Genomic DNA, 21,232 nt, shown 5'->3' with positions numbered 1-21,232 from the left:
CCAAAAAGGAACATCGGCTCAACCACATTCATTCACGACACAACGAGCTACATTTTATTGTGGCAACCAGTTTAACACCGTCAGAGGGAGTGGGGAATTGAGATATACAGTGTACGCGATCAACACAACGCGCAGCTGCGCATTCAACGATTCATGATGACGTCCCTCGATGTGCGCGACATGCTGGACCTGCCCAATAGTGCAGGCCCGCGCCCAGCAAAGAAACAAAAACTGACAAACGCGAGACCCAATCTGAAGGGCCTCCAGCGCGAGGTTCAGAGCCTGGGGGGGGACAACCCGATCTCGATTGTGCCAGCGGTTCCACAGTTCAAGAAGAGGAGGCTGGTGAGCAGGAAGCCGGCTGCGAAGTGGGAGTTGAAGCCGTTTAAGAATAGTGCGAGGGAGGATGATATGACCTTGAAGCACTGGAGGAGGAAGATTGAGGTGCCGCCGAAACAGGAGGCGCAGGAGGGAGAGGGTGGAGAGGGTGGAGAGGCAGTGGAGGGTGGGGTGAAGGAGGAGGTCGACGACTCGGCATTCGCAAAGTTCAATGTCCAGGTCAACATCCCCAAGTACGACGACGAGCAGTACGAAGCCAAACTCAAGAACGAAGACTGGACCAAAGAAGAAACAGACTACCTAATGCAAACAGCGCGGGACTTCGACCTCAGATGGCCCCTCGTCTGGGACCGCTACGAATACCAGCCCGTTCCTCCCCCCTCCACCGACGGCGCCGAGAGTAGCACCGCCCTCATCCCCGAACTCAAACCCCGCACCCTCGAAGATCTCAAAGCGCGCTACTACGACGTTGCCGCCAAGATGATGTCTGTCCACCGCCCCGTCCAGTTCATGAGCCAAGTCGAATTCAGCCTGCACCAGCTGATGTCGTCCTTCAGCCCCGTACAAGAAGCCCTGCGCAAACGCTTCGCTGAGAACGCTATGTCGCGCAGCTCCGAGGAGCGCCGCGAGGAAGAGAGTCTTCTTATCGAACTCAAGCGCATCATGGCGCGCTCGGAGCGCCTCAATGAGGAGCGCAAGGACTTGTACGCTCGCCTGGACGCGCCGCTCAGCAGCAGCAATGTCGGCATCTATACCACCTCTGCTGGCCTGCAGCAGCTTGTTCAGCAGCTCATGAATGCCGATAAATCCAAGAAGCGGAAGTCGATCCTTGGCCCCGAGGGAACTCCTACGGCTGGCCCGGGCGCGGCACCCGTTGATCGCCGCGATAGCACCGTGCGTGAGCCAGCCGCAGCCACGCCAGCGACGGCCAAGAAGGGCGGTGCGGGCCCGGCGGAGCGACGCAAGCTGAGCGAGGAGGACCAGGTTGTATTCGGTGTATCAACGCACGACCGCCTCCAGAGCGGACCACAGTTCCGCTACGACCGCATCGCCAAGATGGTCAGTAACCGCTCGGCGGTGCTGGCGAGCCGAATCACCAATGTCCTCACTGAACTGGAGATCCCGCCGCGACTAGTGATGCCAACGCTTGAGGTTGGGACGGCGTTCGAGGCGCTGCTGGGTAGTATTAATGTCCTCCTTGACACGCGGAAGGCGTCGGATAAGCTAGATGGAGAGATTAAGCTCGCGGAGGCGCAGAAGGCGGAGAGGGAGAAGAAGAAGGGGAAGAAGAAGGAGGAGGAGGGGGGCCAGGGAGAGGGTGAGATGGAGAAGGAGGGGGAGGTGGAGGCGGAGGGCGAGATTAAGGCGGAGGGTGGGGGGGAGAAGGAGAGGAGTGTGTCGGTGGCCAGGGCGGGGTCGGTGCAGGCTCAGCAGGCGGCGCATAAGAGGAGTGCGAGCGTGTTGAGCCAGGTTAGTGATAAAAGCACTAAGAGGCAGAAGAAGTAGATGGTTTGCTTTTGGGGGGGGTGCTGTATAATAGGGTTGTGCTGGGTTTAGCGATGGTGTGCTGTGGTGTACGAGTTATACACATTATGCTTCGATACTTTGCATGGCCTTTGGGGGGAGGTGGGGACAAGGGAGGTGCATGCATGAGGCTGGGAAAATGCAGGGCTGTATTCGACTATTGCCTCAGCTAGCGATAGACATTGGAAAAGGTGACGGTGTGACCGTCATTCGATCTTGCCATGTCAACAAGTGATAGCAATATATTCCATTACCGCAGCACCTAGCTACTTCAAATACATCCCCCATATCTCGATTCGAGATCCCAATGCGCCGTGTGTGTATTTAGTGCTCACAATCTCCAAAACAAACCTCCACCAACCCTTTCTCTCATCCCATAGCTACCCAACATGCTCCGCCGAGGCTTGTCACTCGATCACCGCGGCCCAGTTCATTGTATACCCTCGCCGCCATCTTACAATTATCGCCACGAGAGAGCTCCAAGTACGTCTTATCCCCATCTCAATCATCGTCGCAATACATCGACTCCGTATCCTCCAACGCCCTCATCACCTCCTCAATCTCCTTCGGGTCACTAATCCCCCACACCCCACCCCCCTTCACCGTATCCTTCCCCCTCATCCCAACCTCCTTCCCCACGAGATTCCTCCCCACCTTCCCCGGCCCAACCCCAATCCAGCGGCGCACCTTCTGCTCCTGGTCGAGGTACTTAATACTATCCCACCACCGCACGGTATCCACACACTGCCTCGTCCATTTATCCTTCAACTCCGCCTTCGACGTCACCGGCCTCGCCGACACATTCGACACTATCTCCATTACCCCCGGCCACATCACTATATCCTCGTCCTCGCGCCCCACCACCCTACTCTTCCCATCCAGCAACCTCCTCATCATGCCACTCGCCGGCTTCATCAGCGGGCTATGGAAGGGGGAATCACTCTTTAGCCGCACAGCTCTAGGATCATGTCCCCCGAAGCTCCGCACGTGCGTCAGCAGCGTCCGGATCATATTGATATTCCCACTCAACACGATCTGGTTCTTGCTATTGATATTCGCAATCGACACCTGCTGAATCGGCGGAACATCCTCCCCGCTATTCGTCTTCACGCCGGCGTCATTGTGGCCGATAAAGTCGTGGATGGCAGCCACGAGAGGGCGCAGGTGGTCCGGCTCGGTGACAAGGGCGATCATGCCGTATTCGCCGCCGAACTCCTCCGAAGCCTTACGGGAGCACTCAACCATGATTTCCGCGCGACGCCGCACCAGATACAGCGAGTCCTGAAACGTAACGTATCCCCCAGCCACAAGGGCAGCGAACTCACCAAGCGAGTGCCCCAGTGTGACATCGCAGCGCGAGGGGGGGTGGAACCCGAACTCCGCCTCGAGGACGCGCAGGATCATGATTGAGGTTGCCATGATGGCGGGCTGGGAGTGGATGGTAGCTGTGAGCGCGCTGTTGGGGCCTTCTTCGATGAGGGTGGATAGTTTGTAGCCCAGGAGGTGGTCGACTTCTTCGATGGTTGGGCCGGCGCTGCGGGGGAAGGCATCGAGCCATGGCTTGAGCATGCCGACTTTTTGGACGCCTTGGCCTGGGGGAAACGCGTTAGACAGGCGCGAGAGAGGGGGGATAGGATAGGCGTACCTGGGAAGAAGAGCGCGGTGCGTGGCCGGCGTTTTGTCATTATGGAGCGCTCCTGCCGCTGTGAACTGGTGTATAGAGGGTGTTGTAGTCCAGACCGGCTACCTTGCCGGCCGGGAATCGCGCTCAAGGTCTCACATCTCAGGATGGCCTCGCTGGCAAATCCTGGCCGAGCAACAGCTAGGCCCTTAGCCAGGGTCCTCATGGCGAGGGATCACAGTTTGGAAATGAGGTGGTGTTCTAATGAGACCATCGCGTTTGCATGGCTGGACGTCGCCTGACGAGGTCGGGATGGATAGCACCGAAACCCCCACGTTTCCGACATGTTAGGGCAGTCAAGGCGGTGGAGCGGATGGGCATCCGAGGATGCGGATGTCCTCGGCTTGGGAATATTGTTGTTCCCCCAGAAAGCTGGAGGAAAATCAATAAGCCACTCGTAAAATAGAGCAAAAAAATATTTATTTCTATAAGCTTTGATTCTGATATTAATTGTCGACTACTAATGGGTCCTACTGTGGACCTTTAGACCGCACGAGTATAGCACCGTGCCCCTGAAGCTGCTCTCAAAAACGTGACCACCTGATAACGTGACACATCCCCAAACACTCCCAATTCCTCAGCCTCAGCCTCGTGCCGCACCACCACAACCCACAACAGCAATGGCAATGGCAACTACGCCCTGCATAGCCTGCATAGGCATAATAGGGAAAGCCGTAAATGCCCCTCCTCCTTTCTCCCCTTCCCCATCTACCCATCTTTAACTAACATTCCCTCCCCAACAGAACAACCCCCTCCACATATCCATCTTCCCCACCTGCCCTCCTCAATCCCCAGGCGGCTTCCCAGAGCCCCTCCTCACCCCGCTGCAGACCTCGCTCCTGATCTCGTCGACGCTGGATATCTTTGAAGCGCGCGCGCGTGCGAATGCGGTGAATGGACAGGGTCTGAGCTCCGACTATGGACTGTTGAAGAATGTGGATGAGCGGTTGGCGATGTTTGGGTGGGAGACGAATACTGGGGTGAGGTTTGTGGTGGGTGTTGATATGAGGGGGAGTGGAGGGGAGAGGGAGGAGGAGGTGAGGAGAGGGAAGGGTGTTGTCGGTGGACTGGGGCTGAGGGAGGGAGAGATGAAGATTGTGAGTTTGTTGCCTGTCATTGGATGTCTGTGGTGGTGTTCAGCTTCGTTGGGGAGGTATATGAATGAGCTGGGGCTAACGTACTATTATAGGTTTTCCGAGCCATCCAGACGGCATATGTCCGCCTCCTCCAGAATCCCTTCTACGAACCCGACGACCACAGCCCGTTGACGGGGCATGGGGGAAAGAAGATCGGGAGTCGACGGTTTTCGGATGAGATGAAGAGGATTGGGGCGAACTGGAAGGCAGGGGCAATGACGCTGTGACTCTGATGACAGGTGCGTTCATTGTGGAGATGTGGGAGTGCTGGTGTTTTGGTATGGGTTAGCATGGCGAGGCGTTATTGGGAAGTGAAGTTTTGGAGAATCTTACAACATGAAGTTGATAAGTTGATCGCCAGCTGGGATATACTCTCGGCATTGCGGTAGAATGAATTCAAGGCTTAAAAAAGCCAAAGGTTTTCCAGGTGTCTTTCAACCTTACTTGACATCTCTTACCTGATTGCGGAAGCGCATCTACACTGCCAATGCCAGTGGTGCAAAGCAGTTTGACTCTTCACTTCTTATTTTTCGGCATACCACCAACTCTTGGAAACGTGTGTACTCTCCTTCCAACTCGATGATACCAAAAGACCATATTTCTTGGGCCCATGTCCTCTCTCAGTTCTTGATCAACTACTTACTTCCTTGCCTCATTACTCGGAAGCTATATATTGCACCATCTGCATTGCCATTTACTTCCTCTGCCTTATGCTCCGATCTCGAAGAGCAACTTCTCTCTGCCTTCCACCAACCTACTCTTACTTCTATTGAGCAGGTGGTTGCTGCAATACTTCGAACATCTACTCCTCTGCCTTCGTCATACATACCAACCCCAGCCCTTCAACAACTCTCACATTGACCTACTCTGTTCAGATTCAGCACAGTGCTGATACAATCAGTTGCACGCTGACTCGATTCTTTACAGAAAAATATCCAGCGCTGAATAACAATTCGACTTCACTTCAAAAGTGGCCCTCATCGGACGTCTGGTAAGTGATAAATACATTCATTATCATGTGTTGATAACTTGGCTTCGCTAGTTGGGATTTCCATCCCACGCCAAAGTTTCAGTCACGACAAATTAGCCATCCCAGTCGCTATCATATATTTTAGCGGGCATAATTTCTGTCCGCTAATTGCGCTGGCGTTACACGTCGCTGCATTACGCTTCTGAGGGGCCTTACTGCTGCAGCATAACTCTCAATGGGATGTGTACACATCAAGAACACTTCTCTTCTCACTGCCATCTTTCTACCTATTTATTTTTGTGCTTCACTCGCATTTTCTCATCTTCCTATCACTGGCCACATCATTCTCATAATTTTCTTTTGGTAACATATGATATCTTCACTTCCTACGGTTGAAGCTCAAGCCTACTTTCAACCACAGGTCCCACATTGTTTGTTCCAGGGTGGACGGTCTCATTCTCACTTTGGCACATAAAGTTTATCAAGCCATATTTTACCTGCTCAGTCTTTTCTTTTCGTGCACATTGGCCAGACCTGCTATTGCGTGCATGTGAACCAGCAGACACTATGACAACCAACTTACACTCTCACTATTAGTCACAATGGCGGACGATTTTAATTTTCTCAACTTTATTGAGGACGGTTCCGAAGCCCCAAAGAACACCCTAAAGGAGACACAGGTCTCGAATTCCGATGCTGAAAACGCCGAGCGCAGAGACTTTTGGGACAAGGTTCCTACCGGCGACAATGGCGCAGAAGGGTCACCCAACTCCAGCTTCAACTCCTCCCCCACGCCTCCGGCCCACCATGGCTTTCCCACTCTAGGTGAAGGACATGCCAAGCAAGGCAGCGGAAAACCTGTCCTGCAGAGGCTCAAAGACGCCAGAACGTATGGCTTCAGAAAGAATGTGGAGAGAAGGGTATTCAAGGGGTCTGGTGCCATGGATTATGATGAGAGTGGCAACTATGATCCCAATGAAGAAGCTGCTGCCAATAGGAGGCCGGCGAAAAAAAAGTCGGCCGTACAGCCCGACGTAGGAATCACCCAATACGACTCCCAAGGTGAAGAAATCTTGCTATCAATTGAGGACGATGTTTCTGCAGAGGAACGCTCTGTTGAGCCGAAGCGTGGAAAAGGCTCGAAGAAAAAGACTGCGGCTGCGGCAGGAAGAAAGAAGTGGAAGGGGAAAGGGAAGGCAAAGGAGTAAGTATATTACATTTCCCGTGCAACAAAAACTAACACACCACGCAGGTCAGAAACAATCGATGAGGCATGCTCAGCATGCAGGCATTTCGGACTTGAATGTAGTATTCTTGATGACCCCAATCAATTTCCTTGCACCACATGTTCCGAGGAAGGCATCCCCTGCGTCGTTCTAAAACCGAAGACCCAAGAGGCAAAGGACGCAAAACAACATGCCTTCGCCATTGCCAGGAAGAATAAGGCGGACCAAAAACGAATGCAAAGGGAGCAAAAGAAGAAAAATGGCAAGAAGATCGTGCAGCTGGCGGCGCAGAGTGCGGCGCCAAAGATCGACCCCAAGAATCGCAAGTACATATCATGCGACCCATGTCGGGCTGGAGAGTTCAATCGCTGTTCATTGAAAACAAAGGCTAATGTCGGCCCTTGTAAACGATGCGTTTCGAGAAAGGTTAACTGCAGCTTTGAGGATAAGGTCATCAAGACGGGGAAAGTCGGGACTAAAAATGGCAAGGGGGGGAAGGCGGCGGCCAGCAAGGCATCTGCCAGGGGTATGAACAACCTCTTCGTGGGCTCTGTGCCGCGCCCTCGCGCGGCGCCGAAGAAGAAGGAGGAACTGCCACAGGGGATGTTCAAAAAGACCATCAAGACCAGGTTCTGCCACCCGATCACCTTCGATGTCAATGTCAACACAACCCCAGCCCCCTTTATGGGTATGAATTCCTTCGCCCAGCAAACTCCATGTCACTTTCACACCACCACCGCATTCCCCATGCTGGGTCTCGGAGAGCCCGTGGAAATTGAAGTCTATGGGCCCAAGGAACCATCCCCGGCCAATCCCTTCGTTTACAAAGAATGCATCCCAAGATTAGCGGCAGACAACGAAGAAGAGGTATTCGATGAATCAGAGGAAGAAGGAGAGGAAATCGAAGAACCGGACGAAAGCGAAGAAGAAAAAGACGCGGAAGAAAGCGAACAAGGCGAACAAGGCCCAGGCCCCAAAAAACCCGAAGAAATAATCTACGAAGACCCAACCTTCGTCTGCACCGACTGCACCTTCGAGCGCCAAAGAATCCTCTTCTGCAAGTCCCACCGCATCCGTGCCGTCGCCGGCCTCAAGCACTCCCGCGATTTCGACTTCAACGACGCCATCTCGAAGATCTGGCGTGACCAGTCCCGCGGGATAGGCTCAAACACGGCCAAGGATATACTGTGGTGCTCTGTCTGTGTCGCACCGGCGTTCTACGAGTGCTGCGTCCCGGACCGATTTGTTGGGGAGGTTGGGTGCGGGCTCAGGCTGTGCGAGGTTTGCGCGCAAGGGCTGTGCGGGGGAGAAGGCAAATTGGAAGGTCTGCTGGACGAGATGGCCGAGGAGCAGGCGCGTAATCCTTTCATGCCGATCCAGAAACGCAGATCCGTGGCCCAGCAGGTGTCGCTAGACCTCCTGATCGACCGGGCAGGCCGCGATATGTTCAGGTATGAAGACGGTATCAGGGCCGACGCGGGGTTCTTGACCAACCGTGGCGAATTGAAGCTGTGGATGAAGTCAGAGGCTGTAGCGGGCCCTAATGAGTATGAGGAGCCAGAGGCTAGGATGGGCGAGGCTATGGGCGCTGGAGCGGCTGGTGACGTGAGGTGGGGTGGCTGGGGTGAGGGAATGCGGTTGAATGGGGGACGTGATGAGACGTTTGAGGAGTATGATTTGAGGATGAATTTGGAGAGTGGAAAGGCCGAGCAGGCGAACCCGGCTTTTATGAGCGTGGCCCCATCAGTATCGGCGGGTACTGACGACTGGGCCCTCTGAAGGGATCGCGGGGGGATTTAATTTGGTGTTGCTGTTTTTCGAGCCGACTTTGTCTGGGGCAGGTTGCTGGAAGATGGAGTGGGGGGTTGGACGAGTGGATGGAGAGAATTATGGTGCTGATAGAGGGGATCGTTCTGGCTTGGTTCATTTGTTTGGGAGTGGTGGGGGAACTATTTTTATCTGGTTCTGGTATCGTGTCGAGGCTGATCATCAGGTGGTTCTCACCAGTGCACTTGGTCTTGCTCTGGCCAGCATCAGTTTTGGCGGCTGGATAAAGGCCCTAGGAATGCAGCTCCTCTCGGAGAGCGTTAGAACCTAAGCTGCAATGCAGTCTGCTGGGTCCGAACTCCGAGCTTCGACTCTAAACCGCAACCGTTGGTGGGTGCAGAGGATATCGGAGATATAAAATAGGCGGATATTACTTCAACGCGGGCATTCCCATGATACAGACATTAAGCTAATGATTATTGCGACAAAGCGCACATCGATTATATTTATTATATCAGATAATTAAAGCTGTTCAAAATATCCCCCCTCTCACCGTGAAAGATATGTCGTCCCATCCATCACGACATCTGTCTCTTGGGCCGTTGTCTCAACATCTCCCTTCTCAGATTCTCCCAAATCTTCATTTGTATGCGCCATCGCGACAGAGCCCTCAACCCAAGATATCAGACTTCACGGAACACCACGCTTCGCTGCTGCCCTTATAAGAGAATCTATGCCCATGACTACTGTTTCTCTCCTGATACACTATCTGTATGCGACTTTATGAATTCTTAGTTACGGAGTTAGAGAGGAGAGTAGTGGACATTAGGCAATCATATTGTTGCCGACGCGCTGCCGATGCGCACCGAAATATGCCCAACGCTTACAAGGTCCCGAATTTTTTGAAAACAGTAACAACGGAATTAGCTGCTAACACGGAGATAAGCTCTATTATATTTCTATAAGTCAAGATATAGTTTCACATATAGTCTGGTGATATGATTAAGAGGGGAGCAGTTATTTTTTTCAAGTGCTAAAGTGAGACTAATTCATAGGTATATGGTTTTTCACATAACTTTCGTCACACATAATTACGACTCTAATTTAAAAAGTAGATTCTCTATAGTTAGAATGACCAGCTTGTAAAACGCAAGAAACTGATATATAGCTTTAAGTAATCTAGGTATCGAAGCTCCTCAACAATGGGCGTATAAAAACCAGCCTTCCAAGCAACTTCTCATCCACCACCCTCTTACTTCTGCACCCCCTTCCCCGTCAAAAACCTCCCAAACCACTCCAACGACTGCTTCTGCAACTCCACCGCACTCTTCGTCTGCCCCTCATCCTTCGGATCCGTCCTCACCTCAAACCCATGTTTTGCGCCCTCATACACCCTAACCTCACTCCTCTCCGCCCAGCAACCCCTCAATCTTCCTCACATCCTCCCAATCACCATATCCACATCCCCAATCGCCACCGCCAGCGGCCTGCAGACCTTTTGAGCAAACCATTGCCATCTCTTCACCGCCGCTGCAGTATCCAATCTCGATAATGAGTGCTAACGCGACAAAAAAGACGTCTATACCAGCACTACCTTTCCAAAGAGCTCAAATATCCCAAACAATAGCTAATTATATCAAATGTCATTATTTGCACCAAACACAATCCACAGACACAGCTAATCGCCATGTTTTTCTCCTCACCGATGATTCCCAACAATGGCGGCACCATCCTGTAAAAACTGCCTTACAGGCTACATGAAGACTGAAAAACCTACCGGCACTGTGTCAACAATCCACCGGCTAAACACCTACGTCGCTACGCCCCCAAATGCCCCCAAATGCCCCCAAAGGGCTCATTGTCATGATTCCTGATATCTTCGCGTGGGAAACAAACAACAGCCGTCTCCTCGCCGACAGCCTCTCCCAAGAGGCGATTTCCTCGTCTACCTCCCAGATTTCATGAATGGTTTTGCCTTTTCCGCCACCAACCCCCCATTTTTAACACCCTGTACTAAACATATATAGGCACCGCACCACCCCCCAGCACATGGAACTAATGGACTCCCTCCTCGGTCCCTCGCCACCACCATCTTCTACAAACCCATCTGGGCCGTCCAATTCGCCTGCGCCGCCATCCCCTTCATAGCACGCAACCGCGACGCCGTCGTGCGCCCCCGGATCTACGATTTCCACCGCTCTGTGCGCGCCGACGCAGCCACCGCACACCTCGGGTTAGGGTGCGCGGGGTACTGCTGGGGCGGTAAATACACAATCCACCTCTGCCAGGAAGATGGGATGGTCAACGCCGGGTTCGCCGAGTAAGATGGCGTTTCCGGAGGATTGAGTATCAACAATTAATTAAAGTTATAAGACTATAAACTCTATGAAGGCATATATGACCATATCTATAGTATGTAATTCGGGAACTTTAGAAATCCAGCTGTTCTTCGGTGTCGTTGCGACAAGATACCTACTATAAATGCTCGTGTCCGTCCAGCTAAAGAGGCCGAATAATAGAATCGCCGGCCATGGTATCTTCGCTACCACATAATCCCCTTCCACTCCCTAAACGAGCTCGCAAATGAAGTACTCACAGACGTAGATTGCGATGGCGATGGTGATAGTAGAAAATACGGTTTGGAGCTGCATTTCGTACTTGTACAGTACAGTTCAGTCTGCCACAGGGTGCATAACGAGACTGCACCGCTCGGCCGTTCTAGCCATCCACAGCACCAACTCAATTGACCATTTCGTAGGCTGCCGCCAGCCCTTCTCCACCCTCCTCAAGTTCCATCCTCACAGCTTACAGCTCCGACTTCACTGGCTCAGCCGCCTTCTTCGCAATCTCCTTGAGAACATCACCCTCCAAAGTCTCGGGCTTCTTCGTGCTTGCCCACCTCTCGACAACCTTCCCCTCCCTGCTAATCAGGAACTTCTCAAAGTTCCACTTCACGCGCTTCATGCCCATCAACCCCGGCTTCTCGCTCTTCATGTACTCCCACAGCGGATTGGCATTATCGCCATTGACCTCAGTCTTTCCGAAGATAGGGAATGTAACGCCGTAGTTGATCTGGCAGAACTCCTGGATCTTGTCGTCGGCTGCGGGCTCCTGGCCGCCGAATTGGTTGCAGGGGAAGCCGAGGACGACGAACTCGCCGGGGTGCGACGCTTCGATCTTCTGGTAGAGGGCTTCGAGGCCGCCGTATTGGGGGGTGAAGCCGCACTTGGAGGCGGTGTTGACGATGAGGAGGACTTTGCCGGCGTAGGCAGAGAGGGGTGTGGGTTCGCCCTTCTCTGTTGGGGGTTAGCGACGATTGTATGACGGAAGTGGCAGCGCGCGGTAAATATGATGATAGGGACGCCTGGGTAATGCGATATGGGGGAAAATTGGTGTTGTCGCTGGCGCAAAGCAGACATGTGAAGGATGCGACTTACTGTTGAGCGGCTTGAAGTCGAAGACGGAGGTAGCTGACGCCATGTTTGATATGTTTCTTTTACGACTATGTATATGCGATTGGGTATTTGTAGGATATAAAGCAGTAATAGGGTTGTAGCTAGCAGTGAATAAAGATGCTTGGTGGCGGGAGTTGTCACCCCTCATGCGGGCCCGTCGGCATTTATATAAAGATGGCAAGCGAGACTGTGGACCGCGGCTCGTCCCTCCACCATAACTTCTTACAAAGCTGGCCGGCTGTAGATTGGGCCTGAACTGTCGCAACATGGTTTCGGAGGTTAAAGCGGAGGTTACAAATCAAGTGGTTCCTGGAGTAACATTAACAATCGTTATTAGGACCTGGCCTTCTTGTCCATATATTTGACATGTTCATTGTTTACAGAGAGAGAGAGAGAGAGAGTCTGCGATTTGTGACGGTCTCTTATCGGCCATCACGTGACCGCATAATTTTACGATAAGAATTATGGTAAGTTATGCGTTGTGGGAGATAAAAATCGTGGAACAGGCTCCAAGCCCACAAGCAAGCCACATCACAGCTTCATAGCACACGGGATGGGCGTCCACTCTCGACGTCCATTGGCCTACGGTGTGCTGACGGCGTCGAAGATGGCAGCTTCTACCTAATAGCACCAAGGCAGAGTATGCAAGCCGTCCTAGTCACACCAACGGGGAGTAGCATCGCTCCCTCATTCTCTCACCGCATAGCGTCTGTGATTGCTTCATTCCCGTGCTTGATAGCGGCTAGAGTCATATTTCAGGAGGATCAAGAGGCATTAGCTTCATGCATGGCCACGGTTGCCTGGCTGGACCAGCCTTGAGGCGGCTGAGCTGTGGGGAGAGACTGTGGGTGAGATCAACACAACTCCAACGACAAGCCCCCAAACTCTATAAAGTCTGGACTCCCTCGTACCTTCCTTCCTTCTTTCTTTCTTTATTTTCTCATACTCGTTCACCATTCTTTTGGTGAACTCTTTTGCCGCTTTTTCCACGTCTTGAGCTGTGCTCTGAACTCCCAATACCACTTCTTCCTCATCTTATACCTACTCTCATCCTTTCTCACAACAACACTCCCCCGCAACCATGGGTGAATCAAGTGACAAGAAGCCCGAAGGTGAGGGTGCCAAGTATGTCATCGTGAAGCCAGAGCAGGAATCGGCGACACCGGCCACCTCCAGCGACAATGAGACCAAGGAGGAGCTCCCGCAATGCCCGGAGATCCTCTACAAGGTCCAATACAAGGACTTTGGTGGCGAGATCAAGGGTACCAAGGACCTCACTGCCCCATACAAGATGAAGAAGACTGCATATAGCGATCTCGGTATTCCCATCCTCGAGGTCCTCTACAGTGTGACCGTCTGGTTCCCAACACTCTACAAGAATGGACGTAACAACAAGAAGAGAGAGGAGGACACTCCCAAGAACATGGATGACTTTGACGAGAAGTCCATGGAGGAGAAGGAACTCATCGTCCACTCGGAGCCAATCATCAAGGCTCTCCGCTCCATCGTTGATTACTACCCTGGCCAGTCTCTCCTCGGAAACACAATCTCCATCAAGGAGCCATTCAGCATTCTTGTCCACTTCCGCAAGGAGATCGATGAGTATCGGGAGTCTTGCGATGATGCAGAGACGTATCACCACATTGGCGTCCTGCAGAAGTACCTCGAGGACAACCTCGGCGACAAGATCCTCGAGGAGGATGAGCGCTACATGCGCCCAACTCCTGTTGCGACATTTGAGATGCTTTGGATGTTGTTCAAGCCAGGAATGGACGTCTACGCAAACATCGACGACCAGCGTGGCGGTTTCGTCGTGCAGTCATGTACCCCAACTGCGGACGTCAACAAAGCCACGAAAATGGGGCAGCTCAGTCCATTGAAGATCATGATGTGGTACATGGACTTCGATGGGCGCTACTTAGGCCGCAGACAGCATGAAGTGATCATCGTTCCCTTCGAAGGAGAGCGCGAAATCACTTCTCTCAAGGTCATCCCAGCAATGTACCTAGACTCCGATCTCGAGGTTTCTCCTCGCCAGAAACTGGAGGACCGTGGTGAGAAGTTCTACAAGATGTTGATGGGCCGACAGATGGATTACAAGGGTTACAGTATGGCAGCTAAGCAGCGGCCAAAGCGTTTCCACGAGGGCCGCGTCGTCGTCGACCAGGGATCGTTCTACACATACGCAGGTTGGGAGGAGACTGACATTCACCCGGCTCCAAGTCTGTGCGTCGACGACGACAACTCGGGTATCCTGGCTGACATGCACTACGACTGTAACTGCAGCGAGTGCATGGAGAAACGCCGCGCCGCATCCGGGAGCACGAAGTGGGGAACTTACGAGAACATCGACCCCCAAGAGACGCCATCCCTCGAGACCGTCAAGGATGGCGTCGTCTCCCGCCACCGCTACTTCCTCTGCCCCCGCCGCATCATGGGATTCGACCTCAAGTCCAAGAAGTGGCAAGCCCTCGACGTCGACTTCTGCCGCGAGCCCAAGATCAAGACCGAAGCCATCGAGAACCTCGTCCTCCCCAACGAGAAGCTCGGCATGATCAAAGCCCTCGTCCACAAATACACCACCTCCAAGAAAACAAACCCGTCCAAGAACGAGACCACCTGGGCCGCCGACCCCATCCCCAACAAAGGCGAAGGCCAGATCTTCCTCCTCCACGGCCCTCCCGGCGCCGGAAAGACCTTCACTGCCGAGTGCGTCGCGGAATTCACATCCCGCCCCCTCCTCTCCCTCACCTGTGGCGACATCGGAACCGACGAGTTCCGTGTCGAGGAGAACCTCTCGAAATGGTTCAAGCTCGCTGAGATCTGGGGCGCGGTCATGCTCATCGACGAGGCGGATGTCTACCTTGAGCGTCGTGAGGTCAACGAACTCACCCGCAATGGTCTTGTTTCGGTATTCCTCCGCGCTATGGAGTACTACCGCGGTATCCTATTCATGACCACCAACCGCGTTGGACACTTCGACCCAGCCTTCTTCAGCCGTATCCACGTCTACATCGGGTACCCACCCCTTGACGCCGTAGGACGCAAGCGCATCTGGCTCCAGTTCTTCGCGAAGCTAGAGCGCGAGCGCGGCGACGACGTGTCTGTCCGGGCTGCGGCGAAGAAGTACATCCTCAGCGACGACGTGCTTCGCGACACCGAGTGGAACGGTCGCGAGATCAGGAACGCGTTCCAGACTGCTGTTGCGCTCGCAGAGTACGAAGCTGACCAGAAGCACAAGGTGGATAATAAGACGACACCGTTAGAGATTGAGCTGCGCCAGGACCATTTCGAGAAGGTGGTGGAGATGAGCGATAACTTCAAGAAGTATTTGGCTACTGTGGGGCCGGAGGAGGGGTCGGAGATGTTTAAGGCGAAGGGACATGGGGATAGAGGGGATGATAGCTTGTTGTAGAGAATTAGATTTACTGCGCGGGGAGTGGTGGATCGGATGTGTATTTTAATGAATAACGAGATGATATATTTTTAAGTCCAATTGCTTTTATTCAGCGTGATACGATTTTTTTCTCTCTCTAGATCAACCATCCATCATCATCTCATGTTCGCCCCCTCAAAGCCTCAAATTTATCTACTTTGAGCTCAAATCACCTCTTCATTTTATCTTCTTCCCTTAAAACCTCAAATCCCATCCAATCTTCGGCCCAAGAACAGGCAACTCATCCGCCACACTCTGCACATCCTTATCCCCCCGTCCACTAACACAAAGCACCACATCCTTCCCCTTCCCCAACCTCTTTGCCACCTCCACCGCCCCCCAAACCGCATGCGCCGTCTCCAGCGCCGGAATAATCCCCTCAAACTGCGACAACGCCCTGAACCCCTCAAACGCCTGCGCATCCGTCGCCGCCAAAAACGTCGCGCGATCGCTGTCCTTCCACGCGCTCAGCTCGGGGCCGACGCCGGGGTAATCAAGACCGGCGGACACGGAATGCGTGTCTTGGATCTGTCCATGCTCGTCTTGAAGAACGTAGGTGCGGACACCGTGGAGAATGCCCTTGGATCCTCCGCTTAGCGTTGCAGAGTGGCGCGGGGTATCGATTCCGTCACCCGCGGCCTCGACGCCGACGAGCTCCACGCTCGGGTCCGCGGAGAAGGGGAAGAACATGCCTGTGGCGTTCGAACCGCCACCGACGCACGCCACGACGGCGTCGGGCAGCTTGCCGCGCGCCGCCTGCAGCTGGGTCTTTGTCTCGTCACCGATCACGGATTGGAAGGTTCGCACCATCGTGGGGAAGGGGTGGGGTCCGATCGCCGATCCCAGGATGTAGTGCGTAGTGTCCAGGTTCACGACCCAGGAGCGCATAGCCTCGTTGACGGCATCGCGGAGGGTGCGCGAGCCTGCCTCGACGGCCACGACGCGCGCACCGAGGAGCTTGATGCGGAAGACGTTCAGGGCCTGGCGACGCACGTCCTCAGCGCCCATGTAGATGGTGCATTTCATGTTGAACTTCGCGCAAACAGTCGCGGTAGCGACACCGTGCTGGCCCGCGCCAGTCTCGGCAATGATCTCGGTCTTGCCAAGGCGGCGCGCAATCAGGATCTGTCCAAGGGCGTTATTGATCTTGTGGCTACCGGTGTGATTGAGGTCCTCGCGCTTGAGCCAGATGTTAGCACCGCCGACGTGCTCGGTCAGGCGCTCAGCGAGGTGCAGGTGGCCTGGGCGGCCGATCCAGGGGTAGTATGAGCGGTACTCCTCCCAGAACTTGGGGTCGTTCTTGGCCTCAGCCCAACACTGCTCGAGCTCGGAGAGGCAGTCCATCAGCGACTCGGGGACGTATTGGCCGCCAAATTCGCCGAAGCGAGAGGGGATGTGGTTTGGGTTTGCGGCACCGTCGGCGTTCAGCGCGACGATTTGGTCGGCTAGACCGACTTCGCCTTCGGGGCGGGGAGGGACGACGGCGTCGACTTGAACCTGATCTCCCGAAGGCTCTTGGGCGCTGTGTACAGCCTCGACGATTCCGATTTCACGGGTCTGGCTGTCAACCGGAGCTGCTCTCCTTCCGGAAACGGTGGCACAGTAGTTCTCGACCGCCTTGGCTCCCTGTCCTGCTGGTGCGTTACCAAGTTCGTTGATGATCTGGCTTCCAATCACGACACCATTGGCGATCTTGGCAACGGTGACGAAGTGGTCTCTTGTGCTGACACCGAATCCAACGGCTGCCGGCTTGCCACCAGAGTACTCCTTGACTCGTGCTAAGAGCTTGGGGATACCTGTGCTCAAGGTGCCTGTAGCTCCAGTGACGCCCATTCTCGAGACGACATAAACGAACGAAGTAGCGAGTCCGCATAGGAGCTTCATGCGCTCATCTGTTGTGGATGGGGCAATTAGGGGAACGTATGAGAGTCTATGATGCTGTTAGTAGCTGTTATAACATCCGCTTGGACAGACACTGACTCTGCTTTGGTGCAAAAGTTTCTGAATGTGACGGCCTCCTCAGGTGGCAGGTCAACAATAATGAAACCGTTGATGCCAGCCTCCTTACAGTCCTTCAATAGTCTCTCCTCTCCGTAGCTCAGGATCGGGTTATAGTATCCCATGAACAGGACGGGGACTGTCAGTCCCTTCTTTCTCGCATCGCGGACCAGTTGGAGCACCAAGCTGACCGTAACCTTGTTTTTTAAAGCGATCTGAAGCTCAGTCAGCGGCGTAACAGCAGTCCAGTAGGTCTGTACGAACGGTATTCGACTTTTGGATAGTTGGTCCATCAGCAATGGGGTCTGTGAAGGGAATTCCGAGTTCAATAATGTCTGAGTGGGAATATTAGCATTGGTCGCTCAATTTACAATGAAGTCATAACATACCTGATCCACCGGCTTGCAGCCCAAGCATAATGTCAACACATTCCTCTACAGTAGGATACCCAGCGGTGAAATATGTAACTAATGCCGCCTATATATCATGTCAGCATCAATTCACCGCTCTCATAGTCTGTGCTCGTTGAGACTCACTCTCCCCTCCTTCTTACACTGTGCAAAGGTCTGTTTAAGGCCCTCCATTTTAGCTGCCAATTATTTTTATGAGTCAATTGAAGTATATGAGCGAGATTGAGGTAAGAAACTCTCGTATGGAGGAAAAGGGTTGTTTATATGCAGGTGTCCTCTCTGTTGTGAGTCAAACCAGCCCATGTACGAAATATCCGAAGTCCCCCTCCCTCCATCCCACCACTATCGACCACAAAATACGTTTCACCGCCCCGGCAGAATATTCAATAGGCTAACGCCCGGCCCGGCTTCAGCCTTGCCCGATTACCATCCATAACGAATTACCCCGAACACACGCATTACCGATTCAAGAAGCAACATTCCTTTTGTACGGGTATTAGCAAGCCTTATAATATACCGATGAGTAGGCAGCTTCAATCTAGTCACACAGCTATGCCTCATCTCCTCCGCCTCAACCCGGCGCCCTACCGCCGCCTCTTCTCGACATCCTCCGTTCGTCCCGCCTTCGCGACTGGGCCCTCCCCGCCACGTCTCCCGCCCAAGGAGCAGGAAGAGTTCGAAAGGCTGCAAAAGGCCTCGACGGGTGCCTTCTCGACACCGCGTGCGACACCACAAATAAACCAATCCCCGGCGTCGAAGCCGCAGGTCAACCAAAGCCCGGCAACAGGAGAGTCATCGGATGCCCTTGCGGCTAGGATAGAGGCTACTGGCAAGGGAGAGGAGCTTCACCCTGATGTTCGCAGAGGGGCGAAGCCGGAATTTGAGGGGGAGGTAAATCCGAAGACGGGGGAGGTAGGAGGGCCGAAGAATGATCCGCTGAAATGGGGAGGGGAGGCGGATTGGAGTTATAATGGGCGGGTGACGGACTTTTAATCGCATGCATGTCGTTACGTGTGGGAATACGACGAGCTGAATGATAATGGGGAAGGCATTGTCGGAGCGTATTTGTATGAACATGCCTGAAAGTGCTGTATAGATGCTGTATATATATCAGTTTTCTCCAGCGAAATAGAAATCACATGCATTTCAACATAACGCTCGGAATGGCACAAAGATGCGAGGCAAAACTCCCCTTCACTTTTGAAAATCCAAAATGGCACGTTTCCACTGTACATATGCCTACCAGAGCTTTGAAATATCCCCTGCAACCTTACACCAACAAAGCGCCTGAAATTTATCAAAACACCCCCAAAAACTTGTCCTCTGATCTATTACTTTAAAAAGTAGGCTCCTCCAAAATCTACCTCAAACTAGAACGCTGGCTTTCCATACCAAAATTTCATATTTAATCCGTGGGTGCGTGCGTGAACAGGAAAGAAACACTCTCTCCGTTGTGAGTCCTGCGGATGGCCTCAGCCAACGTAGGGCTGATGTCGATTGTCTGCAGCTTCGCGCACGACTCCTCCTTGCCTTGCATGGGGACAGTGTTGGTAGTCACAACCCTGCTCAGCTTGGACTTGTTGATGATCTCGATGGCCTTTCCGGACAGGATACCGTGGGTGACGATAGCAACAACCTCCTTTGCGCCGTGGGCCATAACTGTCTCGGCTGCCTTGGCCAAGGTGCCACAAGTATCGGCCATATCGTCCACCAAAATGGCGGTCTTGTCAGAAACGTCACCAACCAGGACCATGCGCGACACCTCATTGGGCCTTGCACGCTCCTTGTGGATAAGAGCGAATCCAAGATCCAACCTGTCGGCAATGCTCGTTGCCCTCTTTGCACCACCCGCATCGGGACTGACGACAACACAGTTCTTGACATCCAGGTTCTCCCTGATCCACCTCAGGGTGCTGGGCTCAGCATATAGGTTGTCGACAGGGACGTTGAAGAAGCCCTGGATCTGGGAGGCGTGCAAGTCCATCGTGATGACGTGGTTGCAGCCAGCGGTCTGGAGCATGTTGGCGATGAGCTTCGCGGAGATCGGTGCACGGGACTTGTCCTTCTTGTCTTGGCGCGCATACGGGAAGTTGGGGATGACGGCGGTAATGCGGCGCGCAGAGGCGGTTTTACATGCGTTGATCATTATGAGGAGTTCCATGAGGCCGTCATTAATATCTCCCGGGGCGGTGGATTGGAGGATGAAAACTCTGAGGTGTTAGAGTACTGCCAACTAGAGGAACAAAGCCGTAGGAATAAGACAGAGTCATACCATCTTCGTCGCGAACAGACTCTCCGACTGTGACTGATGTCTCTTGATTCGAGTAGTTCAGGCTCATAGTCTTCGCAAGCTCAATACCGAGGCTATGCGCAGTCAGCAACGTGCCCATCCACGCTCACCGGGTTTGGGCGCTGGTGTGCCTTACCGGTCGGCAACCAAGCGGGCAAGCTGAGGATGGCTGTTGCCAGTCAACAGCTTAATAGAATTCGTCGCCATTTTGTATCGGTGCGTCGAGGAGAATTCGTCCGAGTTTCGGGGAGATCCGTGACGTGGGGTGTCGGGAAGCTGCCCGGGATATAGGGTATGGCAGCAGGGTTTATCCAAGAGCTCAATTCTTCAATAAAATATATCGAGTGAGAAGATATGCAACTCTGTGATGTGGCGTGGATGAGAAGCCCGGATTACAGGCTATGGTGTGGGGTAAAATGTTCCAGAAGTTTGAAGCTGAACTTGCGGGACAAAAGTTGTCAAGACAAAAATTAGCGCGGAATTCGATCCGCCGAGACGATAAGCTCCGAGACAGTACGCGATTGAATATGGAATCCTGGTCGACTTATTTGCTACTGCTATTACTGTAAGTTCTACGGAGTATATTTGGGATTTAGCTCCATGTTTTTAACTCTGCGTAGATAATCTGGTAACCTCCTTTCTGCAATGGCCCTTGCTTGCATTCCAAGACTTGCAAGCCTTTAGACACCGTGCTGTATGTACAATTCCACTAGTTAACCCGTCATATGCCTATTAAATCCAGTTTGCGAGGGTCTGGGGTAAATTAGGAGCGGGGCTGTCGCAGCAGCTTGAAGGCAACACGTTCGACATGCTGAAAACAGTCAGTGGAGTAGTTTTGGATGGATGTGGGGCCGGGCACCAGAGAGATATTATGTCGGTTGGATCCAGCACTCATAACAAAGGCCTATGGTGTAGAACCTGCGATTGATATGCACCCGGCGCTACAGAAGAACATAAACAAAGCCGGGCTCGCTGGGAAATACGATTAGCCACAGCACTT

The 21,232-nt window shown here is 53.2% G+C and overlaps 11 protein-coding genes across 11 annotated transcripts; 6 read left to right on the top strand and 5 right to left on the bottom strand.

The window, feature by feature from the left end:
• SWC4 (swr complex subunit) lies at positions 1-2,123 on the top strand. Its single transcript, XM_024472851.1, has one exon. The coding sequence runs from the start codon at positions 154-156 to the stop codon at positions 1,843-1,845; it is 1,692 nt and encodes a 563-aa protein (XP_024319577.1). The 5' UTR covers positions 1-153; the 3' UTR covers positions 1,846-2,123.
• On the bottom strand, positions 2,124-3,991 carry VC83_09411 (uncharacterized protein). Its single transcript, XM_024472850.1, has 2 exons — positions 3,509-3,991; positions 2,124-3,455 (listed from the first exon to the last, which is right to left on the bottom strand). Exons 1-2 carry the CDS (start codon positions 3,708-3,710, stop codon positions 2,365-2,367), a joined length of 1,293 nt encoding a protein of 430 aa, XP_024319574.1. The 5' UTR covers positions 3,711-3,991; the 3' UTR covers positions 2,124-2,364.
• VC83_09410 (uncharacterized protein) lies at positions 3,990-5,292 on the top strand. Its single transcript, XM_024472849.1, has 3 exons — positions 3,990-4,218; positions 4,288-4,641; positions 4,734-5,292. Exons 1-3 carry the CDS (start codon positions 4,165-4,167, stop codon positions 4,905-4,907), a joined length of 582 nt encoding a protein of 193 aa, XP_024319575.1. The 5' UTR covers positions 3,990-4,164; the 3' UTR covers positions 4,908-5,292.
• VC83_09409 (uncharacterized protein) lies at positions 5,293-8,861 on the top strand. Its single transcript, XM_024472848.1, has 3 exons — positions 5,293-5,671; positions 6,248-6,854; positions 6,903-8,861. Exons 2-3 carry the CDS (start codon positions 6,253-6,255, stop codon positions 8,653-8,655), a joined length of 2,355 nt encoding a protein of 784 aa, XP_024319569.1. The 5' UTR covers positions 5,293-5,671; positions 6,248-6,252; the 3' UTR covers positions 8,656-8,861.
• A 974-nt stretch (positions 8,862-9,835) lies between these two features.
• Positions 9,836-11,038, top strand: VC83_09407 (uncharacterized protein). Its single transcript, XM_024472846.1, has 2 exons — positions 9,836-10,611; positions 10,671-11,038. Exons 1-2 carry the CDS (start codon positions 10,609-10,611, stop codon positions 10,965-10,967), a joined length of 300 nt encoding a protein of 99 aa, XP_024319562.1. The 5' UTR covers positions 9,836-10,608; the 3' UTR covers positions 10,968-11,038.
• Positions 9,896-10,160, bottom strand: VC83_09408 (uncharacterized protein; the record flags this gene model as incomplete). Its single annotated transcript, XM_024472847.1, has 2 exons — positions 9,896-10,051; positions 10,083-10,160. The coding sequence occupies 2 exons, from the start codon at positions 10,158-10,160 to the stop codon at positions 9,896-9,898; spliced, it is 234 nt and encodes a 77-aa protein (XP_024319568.1).
• Positions 11,039-12,606, bottom strand: VC83_09406 (uncharacterized protein). The gene is made up of 2 exons (XM_024472845.1): positions 12,081-12,606; positions 11,039-11,939 (listed from the first exon to the last, which is right to left on the bottom strand). The coding sequence occupies exons 1-2, from the start codon at positions 12,364-12,366 to the stop codon at positions 11,449-11,451; spliced, it is 777 nt and encodes a 258-aa protein (XP_024319561.1). The 5' UTR covers positions 12,367-12,606; the 3' UTR covers positions 11,039-11,448.
• Positions 12,607-13,179: 573 nt separating this feature from the next.
• Positions 13,180-15,513, top strand: VC83_09405 (uncharacterized protein; the record flags this gene model as incomplete). The annotated part of the gene is made up of 1 exon (XM_024472844.1): positions 13,180-15,513. The coding sequence occupies one exon, from the start codon at positions 13,180-13,182 to the stop codon at positions 15,511-15,513; it is 2,334 nt and encodes a 777-aa protein (XP_024319564.1).
• Positions 15,514-15,587: 74 nt separating this feature from the next.
• TRP5 (tryptophan synthetase) lies at positions 15,588-18,248 on the bottom strand. The gene is made up of 5 exons (XM_024472843.1): positions 18,069-18,248; positions 17,922-18,009; positions 17,797-17,867; positions 17,515-17,747; positions 15,588-17,464 (listed from the first exon to the last, which is right to left on the bottom strand). The coding sequence occupies exons 1-5, from the start codon at positions 18,114-18,116 to the stop codon at positions 15,730-15,732; spliced, it is 2,175 nt and encodes a 724-aa protein (XP_024319563.1). The 5' UTR covers positions 18,117-18,248; the 3' UTR covers positions 15,588-15,729.
• On the bottom strand, positions 18,249-20,650 carry VC83_09402 (uncharacterized protein). The gene is made up of 3 exons (XM_024472841.1): positions 20,369-20,650; positions 20,215-20,306; positions 18,249-20,150 (listed from the first exon to the last, which is right to left on the bottom strand). The coding sequence occupies exons 1-3, from the start codon at positions 20,437-20,439 to the stop codon at positions 19,348-19,350; spliced, it is 966 nt and encodes a 321-aa protein (XP_024319565.1). The 5' UTR covers positions 20,440-20,650; the 3' UTR covers positions 18,249-19,347.
• FMP21 (putative mitochondrial protein, conserved) lies at positions 18,495-18,935 on the top strand (the record flags this gene model as incomplete). The annotated part of the gene is made up of 1 exon (XM_024472842.1): positions 18,495-18,935. The coding sequence occupies one exon, from the start codon at positions 18,495-18,497 to the stop codon at positions 18,933-18,935; it is 441 nt and encodes a 146-aa protein (XP_024319560.1).
• Positions 20,651-21,232: the final 582 nt, after the last annotated feature.

This window comes from Pseudogymnoascus destructans, assembly GCF_001641265.1.
Source record: "Pseudogymnoascus destructans isolate 20631-21 unplaced genomic scaffold scaffold_49, whole genome shotgun sequence".
In the NCBI taxonomy this organism is placed as follows: domain Eukaryota; kingdom Fungi; phylum Ascomycota; class Leotiomycetes; order Thelebolales; family Thelebolaceae; genus Pseudogymnoascus; species Pseudogymnoascus destructans.
The sequence above is the reverse complement of the archived record's forward strand: the minus strand, read 5'-3'. Positions and strand labels throughout refer to the sequence as shown.